Source organism: Zootoca vivipara, chromosome 13, assembly GCF_963506605.1.
Source record: "Zootoca vivipara chromosome 13, rZooViv1.1, whole genome shotgun sequence".
NCBI lineage: Eukaryota > Metazoa > Chordata > Lepidosauria > Squamata > Lacertidae > Zootoca > Zootoca vivipara.
In genome coordinates this window covers 46,023,630-46,047,193 of record NC_083288.1, presented here as the reverse complement: position 1 = coordinate 46,047,193, position 23,564 = coordinate 46,023,630, and the positions used below count along the sequence as shown (strand labels likewise).

At 42.3% G+C, this 23,564-nt stretch overlaps 2 protein-coding genes across 2 annotated transcripts; both read right to left on the bottom strand.

The window, feature by feature from the left end:
- Nucleotides 1–10,437: 10,437 nt before the first annotated feature.
- On the bottom strand, nucleotides 10,438–11,548 carry LOC118095669 (vomeronasal type-2 receptor 26-like). Its single transcript, XM_035136909.2, has 2 exons — nucleotides 11,440–11,548; nucleotides 10,438–11,336 (listed from the first exon to the last, which is right to left on the bottom strand). The coding sequence occupies exon 2, from the start codon at nucleotides 11,332–11,334 to the stop codon at nucleotides 10,438–10,440; it is 897 nt and encodes a 298-aa protein (XP_034992800.2). The 5' UTR covers nucleotides 11,335–11,336; nucleotides 11,440–11,548.
- A 7,616-nt stretch (nucleotides 11,549–19,164) lies between these two features.
- On the bottom strand, nucleotides 19,165–20,303 carry LOC132593001 (vomeronasal type-2 receptor 26-like). The gene is made up of 2 exons (XM_060281360.1): nucleotides 20,174–20,303; nucleotides 19,165–20,069 (listed from the first exon to the last, which is right to left on the bottom strand). Exon 2 carries the CDS (start codon nucleotides 20,065–20,067, stop codon nucleotides 19,165–19,167), a length of 903 nt encoding a protein of 300 aa, XP_060137343.1. The 5' UTR covers nucleotides 20,068–20,069; nucleotides 20,174–20,303.
- Between the last annotated feature and the right edge of the window lie 3,261 nt (nucleotides 20,304–23,564).

Below are 23,564 nucleotides of genomic sequence, written 5' to 3'. Positions count from 1 at the left end.
AGGTCACCAACCTTCATGGGCAGGCATGCCTCTGTTCTGTTATGATTCGCTCATGGAAATGGTGAGAAATAATGGTATACCAGAATTCCATTTCTTCCCCCAAATTTCATCACATGAGGTGATGTGTGAACATGATGGGAAAACAACAGCATAAATCTGTCACGATTCCTCGAGTTAACGGGGTTTCAAACAGATATCTTATGGAAGCAATTAATAAAGAAATGATTCTGCTTGATTTCCAGAAGTGGATTTTACATTGTGTGAAAGGACACATTGAAAACTTATTAGGAAAGGAATTGCTGGGGGAACTGATTTCTGAATACAGCCTAGAATTCTCCTGAGAGTTCCCATATTGTAGGAAGTGACGCATGGTCTTGGACTTAATGCCACATGATCCCATTGGTCTCAACACAATGTAACTAGCTGAAAATACGTTGGTACACAACAAGCCATTCATATCCCTTCTCCAAACTTTTTGTTTCATCTGTTGTTGTTGCAGCTGAATCAGTCAAAGCAGCTGGCATATGAGGTTTTTGTCTGGCTTACGATTCACTTCCTCTCACTGTGTTTGCTGCACAGTAATACAGAGCGGTATGTTCTGGTTTCAGATTGTCCATTTGCAGATACAGCATAGCTGCAGGGTTGTCTCTGGAAATGGTGAAGCGCCCTTTCACAGAGTTGTCATAATATATTTATCCACTATCAGAGTGTATCCATGCCACGCATTCCAGACCCTTTCCAGGAGCCTGTCTCACCCAGTGCATGCCAGCATCGCTGAAGGTGAACCCGGAGCCTCGACAAGAGAGGCGGAGGGAGTCTCCAGGACATCCCCACCAGATTCCACCAGTTGGACTTCAGATTGGACACCTGGAACAAAATACATTCATTTTTGAGAAAAAGAAAGAATCACTATATATTTACTATAGAATGTAGCAGTCCTCTTTATTTGAAAATAAGAATTACCTCCCAAAACTGCTGAAAGGAAAACAAATGGAAACCAAAGTCTCATTTTTCCTCCCTTCTCTGTTGTGCTATGTGTAGAAATGACTGGAAGTGATGAAGCAATTATATCTCTGAGTGTAGCGGAGGCAAGGAAAGTGTTTGACTGATTTAAACAGGAAGCTACCCCCGCATTTACATGCAGCTCAGGATAAAAGAGCAACTCATTGCTTTGGATAAATTACTTTGTACTTATCTTTGTACTTATCTAGTACACATGACTTGTGAGATGACCAGTAATTATATATCACATGTACCAAACTAACATTGACTTTTGATCTGAAAATTTATTCATGCACTTCAATAGGAGTAAGGTTCGATGTTCCGTAGGAAAGTCCAAAGTTCTGCAGAAATTTTCAAATGAAGATAATTTTTGCCACTATTTGAAGAGTGGGGCAAATATAGATTTCATTCCTTCTACATTATTGCACAATTTTTAAAGAATGTGCCCCCACATTCTCATAAAAACCAGATCTGATGGGACAAATATTTTCTCATATTCATTAAAAATGTATTCTATAATTTGCAGGTGAACTCCCCCCCCCTTTTTTTTAATGTGAAGCGGCTAAACCAGGAATTATGTATTTCTACCAGGCCACTATAAAACATACAGTGGTACCTCGGTTTATGAACACAATTGGTTCCGGATGTCTGTTCATAAACTGAAGCGTTCATAAACTGAAGCGAACTTTCCCATTGAAAGTAATGGAAAGTGGATTAATCCGTTCCAGATGGGTCCGCGGAGTACTCAACCTGAAGCGTACTTAACCCGAAGCATGGGTGTAATTAGTTCCAGAAGTCTGCTCATAAACTGAAGCTTTCATAAACTGAAGCAAACTTTCCCACTGAAAGTAATGGAAAGTGAATTAATCCGTTCCAGATAGGTCCACGGCGTTTGTAAACCGAAAATTCGTAAACCGGGGTGTTTATAAACCGAGGTTCCACTGTAGTTTGAACTGAGGGAATAAAAGTGATGGGTTTCTCTTCATACACGATTTCCCTGTAGATGACATAGAAAGAAGTCATATATACTTATGTTTGCCCCAGTTCCTACTTGCCAAGCTCTCAATAGCTTAATTGCTTCCACCTTAGTCCCATCCTTATACCCCTTGCAGTGTTGCATAGTGGTCAGAGTACTGCTGAAGTAAGACCTGTGATAACAGGGTAGTAGTCCCTACTCAGCCTGAAGTCAACAGAGTGACCTTTGCCAGTCACTGTATTTCAACCTAACCTACCTCACAGGGATGCTGTAAGGATGAAAAGGGGAGAGGAACAACCATGTACACCATCTTGAGCTACTTGAAGGAATTATGAGATATAAATGTAATATATAAAATTGATAAATAACATATTAGCCACAGATTCCTTTCCTTCCACCCTCCATAAGAGCTGCAGAGAGGATCAGAAAATTCACCAGAAAGGATTAATGATAATTTCAATGCCTTGTAAGCAATTCCATCAGTTTTAAGCCGTTTCTTGGGATGGGGGAAGAAGGATCCTTTGGCTTTTAATAGAGAACTGCAAGAAATGTTCATGGAGAATCAGCTATTCAATGCAACCAGTACAGCATTAGTTTTGAAGCAAACAGGAAATAATCATTCCTGCAGTTGAAACCACAAAACATCATCCTGTGTTAACTCTTCCGACCCCATGGCAAAATGGTGCTTTGTAATCTTCCAAGCTTGACTGCCCCCTTGTGAGAAAAATATGGAGAGCTGTCATACTTGGTTTTAGGCTGTTTCTATGTTATATATACCTCAGTTTCCCATTGCTTTTTTTGTATTTGCATATTCCCCACCTGCACTGATAGGATCATAGAATCATAGAGTTGGAAGAGACCACAAGGGCCATCCAGTCCAACCCCCTGCCGAGCAGGAAACACTATCAAAGCATTCTTGACATATGCCTGTCAAGCCTCTGCTTAAAGACCTCCAAAGAAGGAGACTCCACCACACTCCTTGGTAGCAAATTCCACTGCCGAACAGCTCTTACTGTCAGGAAGTTCTTCCTAATGTTTAGGTGGAATCTTCTTTCTTGTAGTTTGAATCCATTGCTCCGTGTCCGCTTCTCTGGAGCAGCAGAAAACAACCTTTCTCCCTCTTCTATATGACATCCTTTTATATATTTGAACATGGCTATCATATCACCCCTTAACCTTCTCTTCTCCAGGCTAAATATACCCAGCTCCCTAAGCCATTCCTCATAAGGCATGGTTTCCAGGCCTTTGACCATTTTGGTTACCCTCCTCTGGACACGTTCCAGCTTGTCAGTATCCTTCTTGAACTGTGGTGCCCAGAACTGGACACAGTACTCCAGGTGAGGTCTGACCAGAGATGACCTGCATGTGCCCATATCTAAATCACTGCCTGCCTCGCCTCCAAAATCTTGGTATGATCATATCTATAGAAACAGAAGCAGCTGCTATAATATGGTATGGCAGCCATAGATCGCACTGACTTTTGGGATCCCATGCATTGTGCAGAGGAGGTTGACCCAAAGGGTCTGACTGGCCATTGTGGGGAAAATAAGCCTCATTTAGATGGACTTTTAGGTCTGAGAAGACAATAACTCTTTTGATGTCCTCAACAGTCTCCTTTCTACTAACTCCCGTGTCCTATTACATAATCAAATTGGAGAGCTGGCATGACCAAGGAGGGTTTTTGCCAGCCTTCAGGTTCACTTCCCCTGACTGTGTCATCTCTCAAACAGTAACACACAGCTGTGTCCTCAACTTTCAGATTGCTCATTTGCAGAAACAGCCTGTTGGAAGGGTTATCCCTGGAGATGGTGAAGTGCCCTTTCACCGAGTCAGGGTAATATTGTGAGCTTCCTGCACCACTGCTTATCCTTGCAACCCATTCCAGTCCCTTCCCAGGAGCCTGCCGGACCCAGTTCATGTCATAGCTGCTGAAGGTAAAACCGGAGGCTTGACAGGAGAGGCAGAGGGACTCTCCAGGTCTTTTGGTGTCACCTCCTGACACCTCCAGTTGGTACTGTGGTTGAATACCTGTAAAGCAAGAGATATCATAAAGCTCTCTAGACATTAATGAGTAGACTTCAAATGTTTCCTTGCATGGGGAAGGAAAAAAAGAACAATGACCTCTGTAAACTGCCAAAGTGCAAACTAATTGAAGTAAAAGGATCATTCCTCTGGTTGCTTTGGGAATGGTTGTCTGGAAAGTGATCCCAATCACACGGGGGTTGCAACTGTGGATGGAGTTGGGGCATGGAGTTGACTGCTTTAAACAGGAAACTGTCCCTGTATTTACATATTGTTCAGGGTAAAAAGAATAGCCCAGTCCTTTGGCAACTGTGCATACACAGGAGATACAACTTAAGAAATATCGACCCACATTTATGGGGAGGAATGTGGCTGAAAGAGTAGAGTCATAGTATGAGGCAGGAAGGCAGGTTCAGATTAAAAGTAAAATATAGATGCTCAGCAAGGGAAAGCACTGCTCGTAGAATCTCTTGTCTATGGAATTTTAAATAAAGGTATGGTGGGAGAGGATGTTGACAAAAATTATGTAAAGTTCTTTCTTTATGCGACAACAGGGGCAAGAATGATCCTAGCCCAGGTTTGGAAACAAGACAAAATCCCAACATTAGAGGATTGGTGTAAAAAGATGGTGGAATTTATGGAAATAGCCAGACTAACATCAAAATTAAGACAACAGGATAATGAAACGTATGAAAAGGAATGGGGAAAATTTGTGAAATATATAGATAGAATGTTAACACCATAAGCAATACCAGCAAAATGAATATAATCTCACAATTATGGCTTAAATTTCTTTATTGGCAATACAGGAATAATAACAAATTCAATGTATTAGATAAGAAGTCAATTTAACAAATATATGAAGTGGAGGAGGAGGATTGACATAAGCATGAAAAATGAAATTTAGTACATTTATGAAGTGAGTGATAACAATGGAATCATGACCTTAAACATAAATAAAGTAAATCACGCAAACTGAAAACAAGTCTTTAATAAGGCAATCGAAGGCAGAGCGGAAGTCATATCATGAGTATTTGTAATAATATTCATTATATATGTAATGTAATTTTTTAAAAGCTACTGTAGCTTTTTTTTTGAATAATTTTTATTAATTTTTAGAAAAAGAAAACACATACAAAGTATACAACATAAACTCTGTCCCTTCATTTTCCCTCCACCCACAAGCCCACCTCTGCCACCAGTGAGCCCCATGGGTATTGGGGAACAAAGGGGTCCATTTTAAGCTGGGTTTGACCTCCCCCCTCCTTCCTCCCCCCTCATCCCCCCCCCCTGCCACTGAGAGGACAAAGGCGGAGGATCTCTGGGGATTGGCTTATCCCCCAGCTATTTCTTCACTGTACTGGAAAAAAGAAAAACAAAGAAAAAAGGAGATAAAAAAAAGCAAAAATATGAAAAGGGGAAAAAAAGGGAAGGAAAAAAAAAGGAAAAATATTAATGGCTTCCACGACTCTCCTCCTCCTGGATTTCCCAACCTCTTTACATAGTTATGGCGGGTTTTCTAATCCAATTCAGAATCTTATTCTTATAATATTAACACAATCCTCCTCCTTCTTCATGCTGTCCCCCTCTGAGCCCCCCCCCTTGCCACTGGGGTAGCCCGAGGAGTCCAGCAGTCAAAAGGTTCCATTTTTGTGTCTGGGTTTCCCTCCACCCCTCCCTCTCCCCTCAAGGCACCCCCTGCCACTGGGTACCAAGAGTAAGAAGGGGGAGACAGGCAGTTTTCCACCCAAACACCTGATCACCAAAATTATTCAAAAACAAACTCTAAGCCTATTTCCTCAGCCATTCTTTTTACTCCCTCCAGAAAGCTCTTAACCTTAAACCAGAAAAATCTCTCCTCCCCCCCCCAATGTCCCTCCTCCCACTTGGATCAGCATATCCTTTAACAGGCCAAGATTCCGACACCGTTGTTCATAGACCAAAAACAGTACCTTAAACTAAAATTTTTACCCCTCACCAATTCTTTCCCACATCCACTTCCAGACCTCTGCTCCTCCCTCTTTCTGCCTTTCCCTCCCTTCACTAACACCATTCAACATTTCAGTCTCTCCAGGATTTTCACTTCCATCAATCTTCTCTTCACTTTGCTTCTCCTTGTCGGCCTCATCTCTTTGTTCTGATCTTTGTTTTTCATCATCCAACACATATTTTTTATAGTCTGAATCAGTCTCAAAATTGTCCTCAAATTGTTGCTCCTCACACACAATCTCATAATCAAAATTGTCCTCTAAATCTTGCTCTTGCACCTCATTCTCCTTTTCTGTTGGATTGAAACATTGCCTTTCCTTGTAGATATCTTCCCATGTTTGTAGATAACCCAGCACAGCTTCCTGGAAAGCTCGAGAGAATTTTGTTTTCATAGTTCACTTGACCACAGGCAGACCAGAGATAAGGGCAGAAGGGTACTGGAAAATTCCTCTCTACCACGTTTTCGGCTCCATCTTGGCTGTTCTTATCCTTTGTCTTTAACCTCATCAGATTTCAAATTTACAGTCCGCTTAAATCCTTTTAAAACCTTTTGAATCAATTTTTCCAATTCACAGGAATAAAATCGTCTTTCTTAGCCCTTTAACAATTTGACAGCTTTCGACAGCTGTCAAAACGTCCTCCCCCTTGTTGCTGCTGAACCTCAAGGGGCAACGACACCGGGGGGCTGGGGAGGTTTGGAAAAGTCTTTCTTTCTCTCGGGTCCGCAATCTTGAAAGAAGTTTTCCCTTTTCGGCTTGGGAATATTTAATGCGCCTCCCGATTGTCCATTTGGAAGAGATCGGCTTCCGTTACTTTAAAATCTCTTCCTATCTTCGAATTTAAAAATTTTAAGATCCGAATAGAGATTTGACTTACTTTGAAGAAGTCTTTTATTGCCTTCTTTTATTGCCTTTTATTGCCTTTTATTGCCTTGGAAGAATCCGCCGCTTGCAGGCTGAGGACTCGGAGCTTCACTTCAAGGAGGTAAGATGAAACCCAAAAATGGCTCCCGCGACTCCACTCCGCTGGCTCTCGATTGCTCTACTGAGCTCTCGGGCAGCAGAGGATTCGCGTTCGGAGCAAACAGCTGGGCACTATGTCACCGGGACTCTCTACCCGGTGTTTTTTCGGGGAGTCCGCTCGCTCTGCGGACTTCCCCCCCCTCCACGAAGCCAGGGACTTCAGAGCACGAAGTCCCTGCGTCCAACTTCACCAGCGCGACGAATCGGAAGCCGCTACTGTAGCTTTTTTAAGGTTTTGAAGAGTTTTGTTTTATGTGAAACAAAGTTGGAGGAAAATTGATGTAAGCGAAATATATCTGGTTGTAAATATTTAAATTAAATAAAGATTATTTTGGGGGGGAAAGAAAGAAAAAGAAGAATTTTAAATAAAGGGGTAGATGGATAAACATTAAGCATAGTTAAAGTTTAAAAGTCCCACTTTGGGACATAAAATTGGAATGGGGTTGGATGGGATAGCTCAGTTGGTAGAGCATGAGACTCTTAATCTCAGGGTCCTAGAGCCCTATGCTGGATGAAGGATTCCTGCATTGCAGGTCGGTTGGATTAGATGATCCTCACGGTCCCTTCCAACGCTATAATTCTATGATTCTATGACATTGGGCTCCCGCTCCCCCAGTCCTTATTTCCTTCCTTGTCAAAGCAAGAGGAAGATTATTTCTATAATATGCGAAACATCAAGTATGAAATATATGTCCATGAAGAAGAACTAATAAATACAAAGTGATGTACCTAAATTCAATAGTTTAATTTAGAAGGTCTCCAGCAAAGGAACAAATAAGAGGTTGGGAGTTTCCTATTCATACATTACTTTCACTGTTTTATGTTAGTAACAAAAGCATGTCTGTGCCCTTTGTGGTATGGCCATGTGTCCTGCTTTATAGTTCTCTACGCCAGCTCAAAGATGAGAATTGCAAAGAAAAGAATGGCAAGGATATGAATGGGAAGGAAGCCAAGTAGAAAGGGCCTTGAAAATTTCTATAAAGTGTTGGCTGGACAACCAACTGAGTTGGAACACAGGCCACATGGTCACCGCCTTCCTCACCATGGTGAGAGGTATTGCAGTTCTATTAAACTTATAGAAATGCTTTCAGATTGATCATCTAAACACACAGCTCAGCATAGGCAATTTTTATGAAAAATTGTTTTTCTTTCTTTCTTTGGGTAAAGTGCTTCCTCTATAAAATATGAAATTTTGTTGGAATTAGGAAAATGAAAGTGATGGGTGTCTCTTCAAATACTGTAAATGATACATAAACAAGTCATGGGTACATGTGCTTGGTCCAGTTGCCATTTCCTTAATGCATATAACTTGCATTTAGTCCCTGTCCATGATAGTAGCATTGGGTGTGTTGAGTTGTAGCAAGGTGGGTGATGTGTTGACGATGCACTGATGAATCCAATCCCTTGTTCTCATGGAAATGCTAATAGAGAACCAGTCCCCATTACAACTGAAAACATTAGTTTTCAAGCAAACTGGAAATGATGATTCCCACAGTTAAAACCACAAAACATTCTTACACACTACCCCAATCTGTTCCAAGTGGTGGCAAGATTTCAGAGGATCCAGGTGCTTACCAATGGTTCTGTTTTAACTGTGAATTCCACTGTGAATTCAGGGCACAGAGCATTTTAAGCACAGAACAATGCACCTCTGTGCACACAGCTTCTTTTCTGAGATAGCTAAAGAAAGCTTTCTAGAGAGATTCAAAGATATTGAGAGGTGAAAATCAAAGTTGGCTTTTGTGGGTGGGAGAGATGTGGGCCTAGCAGGAATGAAGTCCCTTGCAGCAGTTGATATCTGAGGAGTTCAATCCTGCTATCTGCTAGGTTTATAAATAAAAGCCAGCAACTCACAGAATTTGGCTACTGTACATAAACTTTAATTAGTTTATGTTTAAGTAAACAATTTTACTAGTCCATTTGCGCTTCTGGACATAAATCTTCCTTCTCAGCAGAGTGTGTGCAGCGGATTGAAGGTTAGGAACTCTGGAGCAAGCGGTGAATGCTTAGAAGAATTTATTTACAAAAAAAAAAAAAAAAGGCTGGAGATAAGGCAGACATCCTGCATCTCTAGGCATGAAAAACTTAAACACAAATTTCACAAACTGAAAACATGGTTGCTACCAACTGAGTCTACTAGGACTCCAATAATCTTACACTAGTCACGCTACTAAGAGAGAGAGAGAGCACATGGAAGAACTGACTGTCTGATATTCCCGTATGTACCAAGATGCTCAGTGTTCAGTGTCAGAGCATCTAGTACAACTTAACCCTTTAATACCAACAGCTACTGCATCCAAAGAAAGGAGGACTGAACACCTAATACAGGAGCTGATAACTGGGGGTTCAATTATGCTTCTCCCTGCTGGAGATCTCAAGCATAGTTGAGGTAAGTAGGACTGAGCTCCCAACACATCAGCTCCTGTGCAAGGAGTTCAAACCTGCTTTCGGCAGCCATGTCTCAACCTGCCGCTAGCTTGACTTCGTATACATATGAAGTCATGTGAACATCTGGTGAGAGTGGTTTTGGGGAAACGGCCTCACAAAGCAGGTTCTCCCCTTAAGGAGAGCATGGGTTGCAGAAGGGTTAACAAGACCTTCCCTGGTCAGTAGGAGTGGGTTAGCTTGGATGGCCACTGAGGGTAGTGTTGCTGGGGAGATTGTTGTGTTGCTAATTTTGTTTGACAGCCACAGCCTATATATGGGGGCAAGCAGCTTTCACTTTCACCCCTCCCTACATTTAGGGGTTTTGCTGCGCTTGACGTTGCTGTGCCTGCCATGGGGTCGTCCGTATTGCTGCGGGGGCCGAGTAGGAATTTTGCCACTTGGCTGATTGGCTGGTGCCTTGTGGTTTTTGCCTACTACATAGCAAAATGTCATAACTTGTAAGGTTGCAGTTAGGCATTGGTTCAAATTGGATGGTGGAGGGATAAGGATTTGGCTGGGCCTGCCCCTCAAAATTGCTGCTGCCTTTAGGGGTATTCCATTAAAGGAATCCTGGGGCTCTACATGTTTGTCCATACCCCTGCTAGGGGCTAGGACCACGCATGAGCCTCGGGGAGCATCTCGGGGAGAGGTCATAGTGCGTGGTGCCCTGCCCCAGCCTCTCTCAGAGGGTGCTTACCTATCCTGACTTCCCCAGTACTCTAGGGGAGTCAGATCTGTCCCAGGCGGGGGACAGATGGCATGGGAACCAATGCCTAAGCAACCACTCACATCAGTTGTATTTAAATAAAGTTGTGGCCAAAAATAATGCCAAAAACCAAACATTAATTTCTGTGTGTGAGTTATTTGGTGGGAAGTCTTGGTACCTCAACACACAAGTCACACAAGGAGACTGAAGGTTTCCGACCCCTGTTCTTCTAACTGATGTGTACCTTTGCTCATCAAGCAAAGCAGCATAATTGGAGAACAAATTCCTCAATGTTATTTCCTCCTCATTATCTGCTCCCTGCTGTTCAGTTCAGGCCTCAGCAAAATGATGTAGCACTTAGGGAAAAATATGCATCCCAGAAGCACAGCACTTGACGTCAAGATGGAGAAGATCTCCACAGCCACCATGCCTTTCCCTCTGGTGCTCAGGTAAGTTGGAACAAAGGACAACCAAACAGTGCAAAATGCTAACATGCTGAATGTAATGAATTTTGCTTCATTAAAACTGTCAGGTAACTTGCGGGCAAGGAATGCCACAATGAAGCTGCTGATGGCCAGGAGACCCATGTAGCCCAGGACACAATAAAACATGGTGGTGGACCCTTCATTACACTGTACAATGATTTCTTCATTTACTGAATGCATGTCTAAATCAGGGACTGGGGGGAAGGTTGAGAGCCACACTGTGCAAAAGCCCAATTGAACAAGTGAACAGCAAACAGCAATTGAATATGACACTTTCTTCCCCATCCACTTCTTCACTCCTGATCCTGGTTTTGTGGCCATGAATGCTAGAGAAACAATGATGGTTTTGGACAACACACAAGAAACAGCCACTGAGAAAATGATTCCAAAAGTTGGTTGTCGGAGAAGGCAGGTCACTTTCCCAGGTTGGCCAAGGAATAGCAAAGAGGAGAGGAAGCAGAGCAGGAGGGAGACAAGGAGAATGTAGGTGAGGTCCCGGTTGTTTGCTTTGACTATGGGGGTATCTTTATTCTTAATGAAAGAAGCAAGCACCAATATTGTGATGAAAGAAAAAGAAGCTGCAGCTGAAACTAAACCTTTGCCTAAAGGTTCTTCGTAAGACAGAAAATGTATAATTTTGGAGATGCACTGATTTCTGTTCTTGCTTGGATACCGATCTTCTGGGCATTTGAAACAGTCTTCCATATCTGAAAAAAATGTGTTGTGATGGGGGAATTCCAACTTAGTGACAGTTTATTGAATACAGCAAATTATTTTTACCCCTTTTTATGGCAAGAGGACATGACCTACCAGTTTGGTTTGAAATCTCCCCCTCCGGACATGGAGCACAATCATAGCAGCAAAACTTCTCACCCTCCTTCCTTTTCTTCTGATGACCAGGGTGGCAGTGTGCATTACACAGAGAAATGAGAAACACCTGTTCATATATATATTTGATTGTTTTTAGAATTAGTGAAATTGGGGGGTGGAAAATATATTTCTTACTTGATGATGTATCCCACCCCCAAACCATATATCATAGCAATGAAGACAGCCTTGCAGCATGTTCAGACCATAGGGACAATCTACTCCAACTCCCTGTAATCTCAACTAAAGAATCCATGACACATGACCATACAATTTCTGCTGAAGTGATATGATGGTGTACATTTCATTGTTGAGATAATGCACCGCAAGAGGAACGAAACAGGACAAAGGAGGCAGACAGGCAAGACAGCTCACTAAGATTATGTTGTCAGATAGACACAATCTTTGTGTAATGGTGTGTGCCAATCCAAACATTTGCTATGATTTACTTTGGTAGATCATGATATCAATGAAGTTGGCATAATGTGATGTACAAAGAGACTCCCTGTCCATAGCTGCCAAGTCTCCCACTGAAAAATGCGGGATCAGCAGCGGTGCGGCACCAGAAGTCGTCACTACGCATGTCCGGACATGCGTAGAAGCGACTTCCAGTGCCGCACTCCCCATGCCTGGGCACCAGAAATCGGGCGGCGCCAGGACCAAAAATGGAGCCTCCCTGGCAGGTAGGAAATCCAGGGGATTTGCAGGATTTTTTCCAATCCAGGCTGCCAGCGGGAAACGGTTTAAAATACGGGGGTTTCCCGCGAAAAACGGGAAACTTGGCAGCTATGCCCCTGTACGAAATGCATTGATACTGGAATTAGACTTAATGTTAAATGGAGCCCAGGTGTCATGGCAGCATAATACCCACCCACTGCCTGCCACTAGCCCTTTCAGCATGCCGGTGTTTGAGAAGGAGGTGAAAAAGGACCAGCAGGGGCCTAGAGCCCTTCCACCTGCTTCTCGAACTGGACAAGTTCTTAATGGAAGGAACCATTTGCGCTCCTCTGAAAAGACCTGTGGTTTCTGAATGTGAAAGGAATAATTGAATTCATTGTAAAGTTCCAGGTGCTATTGCATGACCAGTTTATGGAGGAAAAAAATACTCATTCCTTCATAGTTCAACACAATGGGTTTTCTAAGATAGACCCAGAATAAATACCTCATTAAAATATCTGTGCCAGACAATTATATCCTCTCTAATGGTGAATACTTTCCCTTCAGGAGCATAAGGAGAAATGTTTCCAACTTTAATTCTCTGAAAGGAATTGTTGGGGAAGGTGACCAGGTTCATGATGTCAAATCCACCACTCATTTCCCATTGATCATTAAAGGACATGGTTTCTCCAGCTGAATTGTTAAATGAGATGGCTTGAAGAAACATGTGGAGCTATTTGAAAAAAGGGAAAGAAATCAAAATGGAATAATAGCATTCTGAAGTTGTCTTCATAGAAAGGAAATGTATGCCCAATTTTGAAACGTGAAGATGTATAATATCACAATCATTTATTCAAACATGACAAAAATTAATCTATTTTCACCCTGTCCAAACTGTTCATTGAAATATGAAATATTTGTTGAGGAGACATTACCTGCCAAGGCTGCAGAGACTGAAGTTTGACACTGTTACCAACTGCCTTTGATTTATGTTTGGATCTAGCCAAGTCCATGGCATGCAAGGCATGAGCCATAGCGTAAACAGCATTATAGATACTGTAACTGTGTCCAGTCATGTGCATTTCAAAAAGACCTGCAGGGAGACTCTCCAGCCTCTCCTCTCCAGTGCAAATGTCATCGTCCATCACAAACATACTTGGATCTGGAAACAAACAATCAAATCCTTGCTCCCAGAAATTTTTTACGAAACCATCTCTTTCTATCCTGTAAGGTTTTATATTCTGAAGAAATTCCCTGAAACCTGGAACCTGTTTTGTGTGAATACCAAATAAAATGGCACCCTGAAATATCTGAAAATCCCATCCTCTTGAAGCACCGGTTAATATAAAATCTGTCTGGGTTGTCACAATCCACACCTTTCCAAATAATGTGTTTTTCGTATTTCCTGAATCTTGTGAAGGCATAAAAGTTCTCAGTCGTAAAATGGTTAAAGATTCTCCATACATGATAATTGTACCAGCTTTTTGATCTTGGAAGGATAAATTAATTGTACTTTTATGATAAAATTGATTTATGAAATCCTCCATGTGAGCTTCTTTTGGGATTCTTTTGGTGAAGGCTGAACAGATTCCATTTCTGGAAAACAATGTCTCCAGTATTCTGATGAATTGCTCTCCGCTGTTTCCATCCGAAACAAAGAGCCCAACCCAGGTCCACCTAAAATGCTGAAGTAATGATATAATCCCCATATACTGAAGGTTTTCGTTTGGGACCATGCGGTAAAAGGGAGGAACTTCCATTATTTTGGTCTCATCTATGGTAAATGAGCCATATGTTAGCTGTAAGAAAACACAGAAATAAGTTAGCAAAAGCCTACCCCCCCCCAAGAAGCTCTTATTAGGAACTTCTGCATGACAAAATATATTTTTCAAAAGAATTTTTTAAGTTGGTGTGATAGAAACTTTTTCTGGACGAACTTTCTCAAGTTATGGAAATTCCCATTATATCTGCAAGTGGAAATAAGATCTATATCACTAATGTTTTCTTCAGAACCATAACATTATTCCAAAAATATATTCAGAAAGATGTCATATTACAACCAAAACTCATGCATATATCCTACCTGTGGTATCTTATATAGACCCAAGATGTCCATCAAATGAAACGAGGTGTCAGAGCTAAGTCCTCCAATGATGGCTACTAGGTTCTTTTCTGTGGCACATTTGTAGTTTGGGAGAAACCTATGTGACTTGAAGATCTGATCCAGTGTGGTGTGAAAGGTCATCCTTGCATCATGATAGGTGTCACAGATGTGGAAACCAAGTGTCACATTAGGTAGTATTTTGGGATTCTTGTTGATTTCATTTATGGCAAACACCAAGGCTAGAACATGCTGGTAGAACTTGGTAACAACACTGTCAGTAGGTTTTACTCTCATTAATTCAGAAGATGAGTCTAAAATGCATGAATTCTTTATGCTACAAACTAGTAATACCTGTGTGTAACTGAGTTGAGTTTATTTACAGTAAACGCCAAGGGAAATACATGTTGCCAAAACTTTGTTAGCAACCTAACAATAGGAAAAATTCTCTAATTCCAATGATGTGTCTACAATGCATGAAGTTGTTATGTTGTAATACCACTTATCTACACGAGCACTTGAGTCTCATAGGGATGGGAATATATTTTACATTTGCTCCTGATTCTCCACAGCCAACTATCACTCTTCTTGCCAGCCAAACCTTTATCTATACTTTGTTATATATAACAGATGGATTTTTATATATATATATAAAATGTAATACATAGTGCCTTGTAATATCCTGAGAAAAATATATAAATATCTTTAATCTCTTTTTTTTCAGCATGCAAGGAATACACATAGAGGTTACTTCTTTGAATATTATATAACTTGGCATACATTAGCATACATGTGTTGGAAAACCTTACACACGTTGCAGGGTCGCTGCTGCTTTTAAACTCCTCCTCACAATTACCCTTCAGATTGATTGGGCAATTGGCCCTAGGTAATTGTGGTGCCAGGGACATGGGTGGCGCTGTGGGTTAAACCACAGAGCCTAGGGTTTGCCAATCAGAAGGTCGGCGGTTCGAAACCCCGCGATGGGGTGAGCTCCCGTTGCTTGGTCCCAGCTCCTGCCAACCTAGCAGTTCGAAAATATGTCAAAGTGTAGATAAATAGGTACCGCTACAGCGGGAAGGTAAACGGCATTTCTGTGTGCTGCTCTGGTTTGCCAGAAGCGGCTTTTTCTTGCTGGCCACATGACCTGGAAGCTATACGCCGGCTCCCTCGGCCAGTAACACGAGATGAGTGCCGCAATCCCAGAATCGGTCACGACCGGACCTAATGATCAGGGGTCCCTTTACCTTTTTAATTGCGGTGCCACCCTGGCATGATGGTAGTGACTCCTCCCATGCCAGGGTTTGGGGGAGTGGCTTGAGGGCCTGCCCACAACCAGGACCATCTATTAAGATGACCCCACTTCCCAAAAATATACCAGAAGCAATAGTACTTCATTCAGCAGAGTTTTATTTGTGCTGAAGGCAAATGTAGCAGAATAGTTATCAAATCAAATCCAATACAATCAGGATTGGCTCAATCCATACAAAAATCCAGTCGTGGAACTTATAAACTTAACTCATAATACGGTAAGTCTAAACCTTAGCACTAAGCATCCTATGTACAGAAACAGCACACCAGAAGAAAGAGAGAGAGAGAAGAGAAGAGAAGAGAAGAGAAGAGAAGAGTAAGACTCAGGCTTCTTCTGACCTATATTTATAGTCAGCATGACTGAGAAAAGAGATAAGAGAACTAGTTCAAAGCAGCTTCCCAGAAGGTATAACCCAAACAGTCAACCCTCCTGCCTCTGCTTCTCTCACACAGAGAAGCTTCTAGTAGCTTCTATAATTAATCAGAATAGGAAAGAATAGGAAAGATCTTTACGCATGAAATCAATACTTTCTGCACCAAGAAATGCAAACTGACATAACTCCCAATGAACAAATATTTACCGCCCTCATATTTACTGTACTCTAAATTTACAATATTCATGCAATTTAAACGGTTCAGGAAAGAGGATCCTTACTGTGGAATGTCAAAGAGGTTCTGAGTAGGATGTTCCTTGAACAAAACTTCATGGAAAAAGTAAATGATCTGCGAAGTAATCTGACCAATGAGGAGACCAGCTGGCTGGTACCATTCGTGTGGTATAGGTAGGGGATCACCTGTGAGACATTTCATGGGACCTACTTTGGACACAGTAGAAGGCAGAAGAAGAAGAAACATTGTTTTTCCTAACATGGTTCCCTCAAAGCTTCTTTCTAAATAAAAACTGCCCTGCACCTATTTCCTTACATCGAGCTTATAAAAGGCAATGGGGAAAAAGTGTCAGAGACGGCACCACCTGCTTCTTGCATTTAATCCCAACTTTCCATGGCACAAGTGTTATTTTATAATCACTTTCAGACTTGATTACTGACAGTTTTCTCCTACCCTTTTGAAAGTCTCTGGAGCTTTGACCAAGTGAGCAAATGATAGTGCTGTGGATAATTGCATGTCTATGAAGGGAAATTAACATTTTATATCCCTTTGTTTTGCATCAAGCTGAACTAAGAAATCAAAGAAGGTAGGCAAAGGCACAGCAACAGTATGTGTTGAGAATGTCTCTAGTGTTTGAAGCAAAACACTGTAACCTGTTATGCATCTTTTTGTCTAGGGCCATCTTGGGTGTGTTGACAATGTATATTGCTTCCACATTAGACCATGTCCTTACACCCTTTCCAGTGTGGTGTAGCTTAAAATGGGTTTGGTGATGCCCTGGGAGGCCATGAACCCCGACAGTGATCTTGATCCAGTCATCATGATAATCATCATTCGATCATCATTTTATTTGTATGTTGCCTTTCCACAGGTAAAACAATGCTCAAGACCAGGGGTCGGCAAGCTTTTCTGGCCATGGGCTGGATCATTCCCACGGACAATCGTCCAGGGGCCAGACATGCGCAGCGCGATGCCAGAAATCGCTTCTGCACATGCATGCCCGGAAGCCGAAAACCATGTCTGAGCAGAAGCGCTTTTCAGCATCTGGCGAGTCGCCGCGCCGGTTTAGCGGGGGACTTGCCGAGCGGCTCATGGGCCGGTTAAATGGCCTCCGTGGGTTGGATCCAGCCCAGGGGCCGGAGGTTGCTGATGCCTACTCAAGATGATTTACAATATGAAAAGATTTACATAAATACAAACATGGCAAAGTAGTAATAAAAATATTAAAAGCCACATTAAAAACTACATAACCAAACTGAACAATTTCCACATAAAAGTAAATATACAAAAAATAATATCAATAACAGCAAAAACTCCTGACAAAACTTTCCCTAAAATACCCTAGTCCTTGCTGGGCAACAGCAGCAGCACTTCTAATGAAGCCTGTCAGGTCCTGCCCTAGGCCAATTGGAGAGGGGCAGGAATGGGGCCCATATCCGTGTCTATCCAAAATTTCATGCTTCATTAATATGTTAGTCATTATGTTTCATGTGAAAACAGAAATGCAATTATCACCTTTTTCTATAGAATATTGCCTTTACTGTTTTATAGCCTAAATCATCTAAACTCATCATCATATTTGCATATCTGGTTCCCTGTAACCTCACTTCTTGCAATCAGGGAACCGCCAGAAGGCCCTCGGTGCTGGATCTCAGTGTCTGGGCTGAATGTGGGGGTGGAGATGCTCCTTCAGGTCTACAGGACCGAGGCCATTTAGGGCTTTAAAGGTCAGTACCAACACTTTGAATTGTGCTCGGAAACGTACTGGGAGCCAGTATAGATCTCTCAGGACCACTGTTATGTGGTCCCGGCGGCCACTCCCAGTCACTAGTCTAGCTGTCGCAAGATGTTCTTAAAAATAAGAACATCTTGCATACAATATCAATGATTGTTCACAATTTGCAAGACACTTTCCCTTTCTTAATGTAAAAGGATTCTGTTTGGAGAACGGCAACAAAAATCTATGAAAATTTAAGATAATGGCTGTATTTTATTTCTTGGTGTTTAGTAAAATTTGAATTAGATGGGCTCACCTAAATGCAACAACAAAAACCCTTTCTCTCCATCCCTAGGTTCTATAGATAATTTGAGATATTTTCAGCCATTTCTCTTACATCCTGCCTGACCTATTTCTCTCACTATTGTTTAGTTGTTACTCGAGTTCTTTTTCATTAATCTCATTTTATGCCCTGCATACATTGGCTTATTTTCAAAAAATCTTTTTCTGAAGGTGAAGGAGCAATTAAACTAAGGAAAAATCATAGGTTTGGAGAGTTCTTTTGTTTGTTTGTTTTTAAGCATTATTGATAGATTTAAAGAAGTGAAAAGTATTCAGAAGTGAAAATTAATATTGGTGTTTGTGGGTGGGAGAGATATGGCCTAGCAGGATTGACGTTTCATGCAGCAAGTGACGTGTGGGGAGTTCAATCCTGCTATCTGGAGAGCGTGGGAATAAAATCCAGTTTCTAGCAGAATTGGCTACTGCACCCAAATTAAAAAGGATTGAATAGTCAGTGTAGCAGTTGATATCTAGGGATTCAATTATGCTTCTTGCATGGTTGTGGCCCTACTGGAGATCCCTAGCATAGTTGAGGTAAGTAGGACTGATCTCCCCACAAAACAGCTGATGTGTGAGGACTTAAATCAGGCACCCCCAAACTTTGGCCCTCCAGATGGTTTGGACTAAAATACCCATCATCCCTGACCACTGGTCCTGTTAGCTAGGGATCATGGGAGTTGTAGGCCAAAACATCTGGAGGGCCGCAGTTTGGGGATGCCTGACTTAAATCCTGGTGTCTTAAATCCTGGTGTCTCAACCTGCCCCTACTGTGACTTCATATATAAGGTGAACGGCTGCCGAGAGTGGTTTGGGGAAAATGGCATCACAAGTCACATGGGGAGACTGAAGGTTTCTGGCCCCTGTACTTCTAACTGATTTGTACCTGAAATACATGTCCATCAAGCAATAAATAGGAGAGCAGAGGACAAATTCCTCAATGTTGTTTCCTCCTCATTATCTGCTCCCTGCTGTTCAGTTCGGGCCTCAGCACAATGATGTAGCACTTAGGGAAAAAGATGCATCCCAGAAGCACAGCACTGGACGTCAAGATGGAGAAGATCTCCACAGCCACCATGCCTTTCCCTCTGGTGCTCAGGTAAGTTGGAACAAAGGACAACCAAACACTGCAAAATGCTAACATGCTGAATGTAATGAATTTTGCTTCATTAAAACTGTCAGGTAACTTGCGGGCAAGGAATGCCACAATGAAGCTGCTGGTGGCCAGGAGACCCATGTAACCCAAGACACAATAAAACATGGTGACAGACCCTTCATTACACTGTACAATGATTTCTTCATTCACTGAATGCATGTCTAAATCAGGGAAAGGGGGAAAGGTTGAGAGCCATACTGTGCAAAGGCCCAATTGAGCAAGTGAACAGCAAACAGCAATTGAGTATGACAATTTCTTCCCCATCCATTTCTTCACTCCTGATCCTGGTTTTGTGGCCATGAATGCTAGAGAAACAATGGTGGTTTTGGCCAGCACACAAGAAACAGCCACTGAAAAGATGATGCTGAAAGCTGGTTGTCGGAGAAGGCAGGTCACTTTCACAGGTTGGCCAAGGAATAACAAAGAGGAGAGGAAGCAGAGCAAGAGGGAGACCAGGAGAATGTAGGTGAGGTCCCGGTTATTGGCTTTGACTATGGGGGTATCTTTATACTTAATGAAGGTAGCAAACACCAAGGTTGTGATGAAAGAGAAAGAAGCCGTAGCTGAAGTTAAACCTTTCCCTAAAGGTTCTTCATAAGACAAAAAATGTATGATTTTGGGGATGCACTGATTTCTGTTCTTGCTTGGATACTGATCTTCTGGGCATTTGAAACAGTCTTCCATATCTGAAAAAAATGTGTTGGGATGGGGGAATTCCAGCTTAGTGTCAGTTCATTGAATACAGCAAATTATTTTTTACCCCTTTTTATGGCAAGAGGACATGACCTACCAGTTTGGTTTGAAATATCCCCCTCTGGACATGGAACACAATCATAGCAGCAAAACTTCTCACCCTCCTTCCTTTTCTTCTGATAACCAGGGTGGCAATATTCATTACACAGAGAAAGGGGAACCACCTGTCCATATAAATGTTTTTTATTTTATTTTAAAGAATTAGTTATATTGGAAAAAAATATTTCTCACTTACTGATGAAGTATCATAGCAATGGAGGCAGCCTTACAACACATTCAAATGAAACAAAATAATCTATATACAGTATAGGTGCAGGATGTTTGTGCCAGTGTAACTTGTTTGATTTATGGTAATAAGTATTCTTTCCTCCCTCTCCCATTGCTTTATATGAAATTCCAGTTATCATGGCAGATCTCATAGAGGTAGCTCTAGGTAAGCTGCCTGAAAATGTTCAGAAGAATACATGCAGGAATGACAAGAGCAGCATGAACGGAATACAGATCGAAGCTTTTTTCTTGATTGTCTTCAATGTGACCTTAAATGTCAGAGGATGTTACTGTGATCTGGCAGGACTTGAATAGCCAACATTTCCATAGAAATCACCCCTAATTCATTCCTGATTCTGCTTTATTGCATCTTGGCATGACTGAGTGTATCTTTACTAGTAGTAGAATTGCCATAATGCACCTTTTGATTCTCTTGGGCTTGTTAATCTGGTTTGATTTCATAGTATAAACTGATTATTTTTGTACCATATCTTTGTAAACCACTTAGAGACTATTGTAGTTAAGTGGAATATAAAATGCGTTTTAAAGAGAAGGAATATAGAAGACCTTACAGTGTTGTGATATAGAAACTCAGACCATTGAAAATTTAAAATCAGTAATGTTGAAACTTAGCACCAGCAGTTCTCTTGAATTTCTGACAATGTTTTCTCCCCCCCCCCCCCAATTCATTCCTGGAGATGCTAAAGTCTGAATACCGGACCCATTGCATGGAAAACTTATGCTCTACAGTTGAGCTTCAACACTTTCACATGTAACATGCAAAAGACACTGTAATGAGTCATATATTGTTGAATTGGAAAGGACCCTAGGGGACCATATCCAATATCTGCTGAAGTGATACGGTAATGTAAATTTCATTGTTGAGGTACTGCACTGCAAAAACAAAGAAAAGGAGCAAAGGAGGAAGACAGGCAAGACAGCTCACTAAGATAATGTCAGGTAGACTCAATCTTTGTGTAATGGTGTGTGACAATCCAAACATTTTATATGACATCCATGAAGTTGGCATAATGTGATGTACTATATATATATATATATATATATATATATATACTGTACCGTGTTTCTCATATTTTAAGGCATCCCCCAAAAATAAGACATGGCAGGATTTCAAACGGTTGGTGAAAAATAAGACATGCCCCGAAAATAAGCACTATCGCAAAGCCCCGACCGAGCGAGAGGCGGAGCCGCGGGACCCAACAGGAGCCTCGGTGTCCCCTGTGTGAAGCCCTGGGACCCGGCAAGAGCCTCAGAGCGCGCGCGCTAACCCCTGGGAGCTGCGGCAAAGCCCTGGGACCCGGCTGGAGCTTCAGCGCACACGCGCTAACCCCCGGGACCCGACTGGACACATAGCTGGAGCCACAGCAGCTTGCAGGAGCTGCGGCGAAGCCCTGGGACCCGGCTGGAGCTTCAGCGTGCACGCGCTAACCCCCGGGACCCGGCTGGACGCATAGCTGAAGCCGCGGCAGCTTGCAGGAGCTGCGGCGAAGCCCTGGGACCCGGCTGGAGCTTCAGCGCGCGCGCGCTAACCCCTGGGACCCGGCTGCGAGCCTCAAAGGCGCGCGCTAACCCCTGGGACCCGGCTGGACGCGTAGCTCAGGAGCCACGGCGAAGCCCTGGGACCCGGCTGGAGCCTCAGCACACTGTGCTTGAAGCCCTCCGACTGCAACTGAAGCCGTGCGAAGCTCCGACCCAGCAGGACCCAGCAAGAGGTGCAGCTCTCCAAACCCCAGTGGCAAGACACTACGGTACAGGTAGGGTACTTTTTTTTCTTGCCTTGCCCACTTTATGCATGTTTAATGCAAGCTTTAATTGCATGCAATTGCTTCCTCCCCCCCCCCAGTGCTTTTGCATGGTGCGAAAGTACCGGTAACTGAATAAATGTAGATTGCTGTACCATACGTAATAAAAATAAGACATCCCCTGAAAATAAGCCATGGTGTGTTTTTTGAGGAAAAAATTAATATAAGACGTGTCTTATAATATGAGAAACACGGTATATATATATATCAATGAGGTTGGCCTAATGTAATCTTTGACAAAGAGATACCCTATTTGGAATGTATTGGTATTGGCATTTGTCTTAATGTTAAATGGAATCCAGAAGTCATGATAATGATAATAATAATAATTTATTATTTATACCCCGCCCATCTGGCCGGGTTCCCCCAGCCACTCTGGGCGGCTTCCAACAAAATATTAAAATACAGAAATCCATCAAACATTAAAAGCTTCCCTAAACCGGGCTGCCTTAAGATGTATTTTAAAGGTCTGGTAATTGTTATTCTCTTTGACCTCTGGTGGGAGGGCATTCCACAGGGTGGGCGCCACTACCGAGAAGGCCCTTTGCCTGGTTCCCTGTAACTTGGCTTCTCGTAGCGAGGGAACCGCCAAAAGGCCCTCGGCGCTGGATCTCAGTGTCCGGGCAGAAAGATGGGGAAGGAGACGCTCCTTCAGAGCATAATACACACCCTCCTACCATTAGCCCTTTCACCATGCCGGTCTTTGAGAAGGAGGTGAAAGAACACCAGCAGGGTTATAGATCTCTCCCAATTCCTTCTGAAGCTGGGCAAGTGCTTACTGGGAGCCCTCTCTGCTTTACGCCCAGTGTGGGAGTAACCATTTGGGCTGTCCTAAAACCACCTCTGGTTTCTGAATGTGAAAGGAACAATTGAATTCATTCTAGAGTTTCATGTGCCATTGCAATATAAGGTTATGGAGAAAATATATTCCTTACTTCATAGTTCAATACATTTGGTTCTCCAAGATAGACCTAGAATCAATACCTCATTAAAATATCCATGCCACACAATTTTATCCTCACTAAGGGTAATTTCTTTTCTATCAGCAACATGTGGAGCAACACTTCCAACTTTAATTCTCTGAAAGGAATTGTTGGGGAAGGTGACCAGGTTCATGATGTCAAATCCACCACTCATTTCCCATTGATCATTAAAGGACATGGTTTCTCCAGCTGAGTTGTTAAAAGAGATGTCATGAAGAAACTGGTGGAGCTATTTGAAAAGAGGGAAAGAAATCAAACCAGAATAACAGCATGCTGAAGATTTCAGAATGGATGACCTTTCAAGTTTCATTCATAGAAATGAAATGTAAACCCCATTTCTTAAATGAGAATATGT

What these genes read in the sequence shown, in the direction of transcription:
- LOC118095669 (XM_035136909.2), bottom strand. Translation starts at nt 11,334, where the DNA reads ATGGAAGACTGTTTCAAATGCCCAGAAGATCGGTATCCAAGCAAGAAC.
- LOC132593001 (XM_060281360.1), bottom strand. Translation starts at nt 20,067, where the DNA reads ATGGAAGACTGTTTCAAATGCCCAGAAGATCAGTATCCAAGCAAGAAC.